This window comes from Scardinius erythrophthalmus (genome assembly GCF_964197995.2).
Source record: "Scardinius erythrophthalmus genome assembly, chromosome: 7".
Lineage (NCBI taxonomy): Eukaryota > Metazoa > Chordata > Actinopteri > Cypriniformes > Leuciscidae > Scardinius > Scardinius erythrophthalmus.
In genome coordinates, this window is record NC_138227.1 from 42,323,699 (window position 1) to 42,330,940 (window position 7,242).

Below are 7,242 nucleotides of genomic sequence, written 5' to 3' on the forward strand. Positions count from 1 at the left end.
CTCAACACCGCGCATGCAAAGGGAGTATCAGTTCTCATGACATCCTTTAGTTATACACAATTAAGACATTATTAACAATAATCATATTCATTCAACAATAAAAAATAAAGTACTTATTCTCACAAAAGATTCTTAGACTTAGACTTAAATCCATTCAGTATTCAAACTACCACTGATATGAGAGTGTTTATAAACATTTTTAAAAACTCTGGGGACCTTATACCTTCCAGATGTGGACTCGGATATAACCCTTATTGCACTTCTATGAATTGCCAGCGAATAGTTTATCAAGCTTTGTTTGCTGGCATCTTTCCTTTTGTGTACACACACAATAACAAATCCTTGTGTTTTTGTAAAATAAAGAAAATAAACAGGGTGCGCTTTCAGCTGTCGCTGTCTCCACAAGAAACTTTCTGAAAGACGTCTGAATGATGAACTGAAACTCAGCCAATACTCATCACACAAACATGAAACATACGTCTAAAGAAAGCTTGAAATGTCTACTTTTAAATAAAACAATTCATATTTAAAACAAATATTGTCCTGCAGTGTAATCCGTATGAAACTAAAGAGAAGTACAGTTTCTCCCGGCTCAGCTAATTATCGTTAATGTGATCACACCCACACTCATGCATGCTATTCATGATAATGTGTAGTGGATGGTGACCAAGAGATCGCATTTTCCTCAGAAGAGCAGAGGGACTTATTTTGAATAGCGACTTGATCCAGCCGTGGATGCAATTTCGGATGAGTATGTTTTTTTTTTTTTATTCGTTGGACTATTTCCAGACTTCTATTTGGATATATTTTTAAAATGCAATTTATTGCTGTGATGTAAATTATTACTCCAGTCTTCAGTTTCACATGATCCTTCAGAAATCATTTTAATATGCTCATTTAATGCTCAAGAAACTTTTTTTTTTTTTTTATTACTATGAATGTTGAAAAGAACAGCATTTCACATTTATCTGAAATAGATATCTATTGTAACATTATTCACTACCTTTCAAAAGTTTGGGCTCAAAGAGTTTAGTGTTTTGTTGCTGTTGTTTTTTTAAAAGAAACAATACTTTTATTCAACGAGGATGCCTTATATTGATCAGAAGTAACAGTAAAGAAGACATTTTATAATGTTAAAAAATCTTCATATTTCAGATAAATGTTCTTTTGAACTTTCAGTTCATCAAAGAATCCTGAATATTTTTTACACAACTGTTTTCAACATTGATAATAATCATAAATGTTCCTTGAGCATCAAATCATCATATTAGAGTGATTTCTGAAGGATCATGTGACACTGAAGACTGGAGTAATGATGCTGAAAATTGATCACAGGAATAAATTGCATTTTAAAATATATTTAAATAGAAAACCTTTATTTTAAATTGTAAAAAAACAATTTTTGCTTTATTTTGGATCAAATAAATGCATCCTTGGTGAGCTGAAGAGACTTCTTAAAGTACTCAACTTTTAGACCTACACTACCGTTCAAAAGTTTTAGATCTGTAAAGTCTTTGTGTAAAGAAAATGTATAGTAAGATTACTTATTTTAACTAAAGCTTGATTATGTGAATAAGCCAAAACAATCCATTCTATCATTAAGTCTCCTCACATTCATTCTCTATAGGTCCCTCTGTCACGCTCCTCATGATGATCCCAGGGGAGTGTCTTAAGCCGCTTTCCGACCGGAGGAACCTTTTCACAGTTCCTAGAACTATTGGCTACAGTACCCGGATGTCGGCTAGTTCGCACCGCAGGAACTAGGAACGATTTTAGTTCTAGGAACTCCATTTGTAGGAACTAATTTAGGTCCTACTTCAGAGTAGGGTCTAAACCAGCACTATAGGAACTACCCGTGATGTTAGTGTTCGCTGATTGACCGAACACACGCGGAACACCAGCACCCGCCATTTTTAAAACAGCTAGAATGTAAACACACAGATTATAGCCTATATATTTACTCCATAAACTAACTATACAAACATGGAAAACAGTGATAGATGGGTCTCTAAACCTTAAATGCTGAAGAGAAAATCCAACGCAACTTTGAAGGGACCAAGCCAAACATGATTATGTATTTCTGCTCAGCTAGCAACACTGGACATCAACCACACGGCATAGGCTAATAACCTTTTTTCATATACTGTCTACTTTCTATAACAGTTCTATCTAATAAGATATTAAACAGTACTGTTTGACAGATCGCTAACTAATAAACACAGAGAATGCGAGCATTGTTTGCTCTGGCGTTCTCAGCGCCGCCAAAATAAAGGTCCGTCGCGCCGTCAAAATAGAAGTCAGCGTGCTTGCATCACTCCCTTACCCCTCCTACCAGTTCCTATGGACACTTGGCCAGTGCGAACGCAAACAGCAAAACCGAGTTTGGGGGAGAGTAGTTCTTAGAACTGTTTAGAAGTAGACAGTTCCTATAACTAAGTTCCTAGATCTACTTGGTCGGAAAGCGGCTTTTGTCTCCTCAGGTGTGAATCTCAGCATCATTCATGATGTCTCGCGCCGCCCCGTATCAGCCATTCTGACAATTAGTGTCTTACAAAAGTTAAATGTCTATATTGTTTTGTATGAAGGAGTGATTAGGATGGTTTTCACATCGTTTTGAAGAAAAAACTCTAGGCAACAAGGTCCAGTTTTGAAAAGCCTTGTGAACAAATGTTTGCTATGTGTTATATGGCCTTATTTCAGTGACTTAAAATGTGTGGTGTTTTAAAACCACACATAAACGTTATTTTCTCAAAACTACAAACTTTTATGTACATGTTGCTCACACATTACTGTAGCCCTGTTTGTGCTGAATACAATGTAATCAGACTTTAGCCATTGTTTTAAGCGACTGAAAAAAGCACACGTCAGGGCATGTCAACTTCTTCAGGGCCCCAAAATACCCTTAGGGCCCAGAGGGTTAAACATTAACATGCTCTCAACTTGGCTTTTATATACCATTTCCAAAACTGATTGACTATCATTGAATTCTGTATAAGAAACAACATTTGAGTTGCTTTCCTTAAAATCTCAACCTTGTATCCATGCATGTTCCCAGAGATGTCAAACTTGGCACAGTCACAACAGACTGATCAATTTAACTTTAATTTCCCTAACGTGATATTCACTAGAATCAACGCTTTCATTTTCAAGAAACTAGAGCTGTGATATTTTAGTGCATTTCTCTCCAAATCTAAAAGCCAAAGATTAACGCTTCGAGTTTCACAGTCAAACACACACAGAAACGTGTCAAAATGCTGGCTTTTCAGTTCCATCAGTTATGTCTTAAAGGAGAACTCCGGTCAATTTTAACATTGAGCTCATTTTTTTGTACATTTGGAGTGCTGTCAATACAGAGAACAACGACAAAAATCGGTGTTGCCTACACCGAGTTATTCTATTTTTAAAATGTGCACCCTGCTGACTTCAATAGGGCAAGTACTAAACCTGCTTTTAGCCTCTTAACATCCTTGAAGTGTCATTACAAGTGCACAGAAAATGTGAGTGATTCCTTCTGAGTGAACATTAAGTGAATCTGACTGCAGTAGATGTGAAAGATATGTATAAAAATGATGTTATTTAAGCCAGCGCAAATACCTGTTTACATCCTGTTTGTCGGTTGAAGTCCAAAGTAGTCGATTGCCGAGTTCACGCGCGTGATCATAGGTAACTAAACTTAAACTTAACTTAACTTAAACTTTTAAGTGAACATGAAGAGTTGAGAAATAAGTTGCATGTGTATCAGTATTGGATCTGTGCATTCACTCTTAAAGTGACAGCAGCCTAATATCCCTGCTTCTGGATATAATGCTGCTTAATTTTTTATACTTAAAATACCTTTAAGAAAAGTATTATTTATTTCGGTGACTGTATCTGTGATTGGTATCGGACAATTAAACTTCCAGTAATCTGTGATCGCTTTACACCAATCGTCAAAGGCCTTCATGTTTCTAAATCATGTTTGCTCACTCCATAGATACACTGAACAAAGTTGCACCCAGACCATGTCATCTGCATATTTTAATAGACCAGCTGTATTACTCTTAATGTGTAGCTCATATTGAAAATAACAGTGGGAACCAAACACAACCCTGTGGAGCTCGCGTTTAAACCCAGTTCTCTTGAAGATATGCCATTCATAAACACTTTCTGCAGTCCATCTCAAAGAGAGTCTCTGATCTAATGTATTCAGCCAGAGTTTATGGTCACGTGTGATGATGATGAACCTACGTAGTATTAAACGCTGAAGTAAAATCTTTAGATTTGGAGCCCTGAATATGCTTTGCTGTGAAATCGGTCAACATGAGTGTGGTTTGTGTCTGAACTTCCTGTTGGGTTTCAGATTGTACAGTCAGTTAGAGGAAGTTAAACGGCAGAAGGAGTCCCGGAGCCGCCAGGACTCGTACGCCAAGAACCGGGAGAGAGCCAGAGACTTCCAGAGGGTGAGACGCATGAGCAGCACACGCACTCATCACACATGAGGATGATCTCGGTCACGTGACTGGATGAGTCTCACGAATGCTGAAAACACGGTTCACATTGAAATCAAAAGGAAACACATGAACGCTAAACACTTCACATTTGCCTCCCTTTTTATTTCTTTGCTTTTGGAGTGAATTATGACCTGATGATTCACTCGAATAATTCGACACGATAGTTCTGTGTTGTGCAGATATGGACACGATGAGACTTGTGACGCTCCTCTCTCTCTCTCTTACAGAAGACTCTGGAGAAACTGAGGGCCAAACTCAAGCCATGACGTCTGCGGAGGTCTCAATCAGATTTTAAAATCTCAAGCACTTTTATTTGTATGTCTGTATGTTGTGTATTTTAAGTAAAATGTTCTTTGATCTAATAGTTCTCCGTGTCATTGTGAATATCGCTGAAAGCGTTTGGTGGTGCAGTTGGAGGAACGATAACCTGCCGTGATGGGACATCTGTAGATGATCCTGCATACATTCAAGTATGGCTGATGTCATGAGCGCACACACCGTCCCAATCCCAAATAAGAGTGTTTTATTTACAGATCATTGTGACATTAATGAGGAGCTCTTCGTCTAATCATCAGCGAGGGAAAATATCCCATCATGCTAATGCGAAGGGAATACAGACCTGTACTGCAATGCAATAGACACATTCCAGATTCTGCATGATTTCGAGGTGGCCTTGATCATGTGGCCTGACAGATCAGTAGGGGCCATATGCAGTAAAAACTGGGGCATAAACAGCCATTCTGTCATGACTGTAACTTAACTAGCGGTTAGTCAAGGAGCAGTCAGTCTTACTCTATAGTTTCAAATTAGACCAGTCTATGTTTTTAGACCAGTCTCGTCACTACACTAGATTTTAATGGAAGTCGATTCTCCTGAAACCACATCTGAAGGGACGTTTGCTTCTTTACAGAAGCATTAAATTAGCTGGATATGGAAGCATTGCGACCTCAGTGTGACAAAAACTGGGAAATTACACTTTGAATTGTTAGCTTTGCACAGAAATGTTGGCTAAATGACAACGGTGTGTTACATGAACTCAAACAACCCTTAAAGTCCCCCTGTAATCAATCAGTTTATCCCTTAAATCTCATCTCTGATCACCAAAATTACATATTTAAACGTTTTTTCCTTCAATTCATAATGTCTTGAATGTAACTCGACACCCTTGCCTCATTTAGTATGCGTGGTTCTATGAATATGTAAATATTGAGCCCCGAATATGATATCGAATATGAGCCCCGCCTCCACTCACTCACTCAGCTCAGAGATCCACTGGTTGACGATCACACGTTGATCTGATTGGTTACAAGGTAGTTTGTGACGTCAGAAACACCAGCGATTTCAGAGCGTGTTTTTGAGACTGTCTTTGGTTCACTGCAGTTTTAAGGAGGAAATACTCAGCAATGCTGTCGACTTATGAATTTACACATGGTTTGTCTTAAAGCACATTAAAAACACCACATAGACACATAAACAACATTAAAAGCTTGAGTTTCACCACAGGGGGACTTTAAGGGTTCAACTAGCAGCAGCGTTATGTAACGGGTAAGATCATTGATGGCCTCTCATAAGGCCAATGTTAAAATATATATATTTTTATCTATAGCATTTGCAATGAGAAACTATGTATACAACATGCCATAGTTGGAAAATATATTCCATTAACAGATAATCTATTATAAATTCTACAAGTTAGTCAAAATGTACCCCAATAAATGCAATAGAATTTGATAAATTCTAGTAAGAGTGGTCATGCGTAGTTTTTAAAAAGTTTTTCAATTTATTTTGGTGCAGGATGATGTTTTTTCCTCTTCATCAGTCTTTTTGGTTTTTGTACTTGCTTGTTTTGGTTATTGAAGGGGTTATCACACACACACACACACACACACACACACACAAACTACGGCCCTGGTGGACTCATTTAAAGTAATGTTATCGTCTGGTTTTAGCCAGGTTTTTGTTGAACAGCACATCTATAGGTTATAATCTGTAATCATATCATTTACAAAGAGTGATTTATATCTGCTTTTATTTGTTGAACAGTGATTAAATTACCTTTGAATGGACAGAGACAGGGAACAAGGAGAATCAATAGCAAATGAGGAGGGTAACGAGGGAGAGTTGTAACAACAAGATCAGGGGTGCGTTTCCCGAAAGCATCGTTGGCCAACTATGGTCGCAAGTTCATCGCAATGTCCATTGAACTCTATTGGTAACGACGGAACTTGCGACCATAGTTGGCCAACGATGCTTTCGGGAAACGCACCCCAGGTCAGGTGAGGTCTGTATTCATTAAAGGTATTTCAATTGTATATTGTGACAGTGCAAACAAATGACAGGATGATCCTCATTCCAGCTGGCCTGTCATGTGGGTCCCACGCATGGGGTGGAGCTCAGTGCAAGTCTGGACATACATCTCCTCTCACATATACTGTATCTGAGTGTGTGTGAAGTGCCTTTCACCAAATTAGAAATTACGTAAGAAAAAACATACAGACAAGGTCGAGTAGTAGTTTTTATTTATTTGTTTTTTAAAGTTAAAGTGCAATTGTTTTTTTTTATAATAATAAAATATTAATTACTCTTTCATTTATTGTTTATATTTATTTTACATTCATTTAGTTTTACTCAGTTAACAGATCAAACGTTTTAAAAAGACATTTAGGAATGATATTGATATAAATGTTGTTTTTATGACATGATTACTACAGTAGTGTAATATTATTTTTTCGGTGTTTTACTGAATGAGTAG

General features: G+C 37.4%; 1 protein-coding gene across 4 annotated transcripts in view; it reads left to right on the forward strand.

Moving 5' to 3' along the window:
• Positions 1-4,939, forward strand: part of cep295 (centrosomal protein 295) — a 44,807-nt gene extending 39,868 nt beyond the window's left edge. For 3 of the 4 annotated variants that reach the window (XM_081370717.1, XM_081370720.1, XM_081370719.1), the window contains 2 exons: positions 4,340-4,439; positions 4,718-4,852. In XM_081370717.1, the coding sequence (XP_081226843.1) occupies positions 4,340-4,439; positions 4,718-4,756 (139 nt within the window). In that variant the 3' untranslated portion in view covers positions 4,757-4,852. The other variant, XM_081370718.1, reaches the window with a different exon arrangement.
• Positions 4,940-7,242: the final 2,303 nt, after the last annotated feature.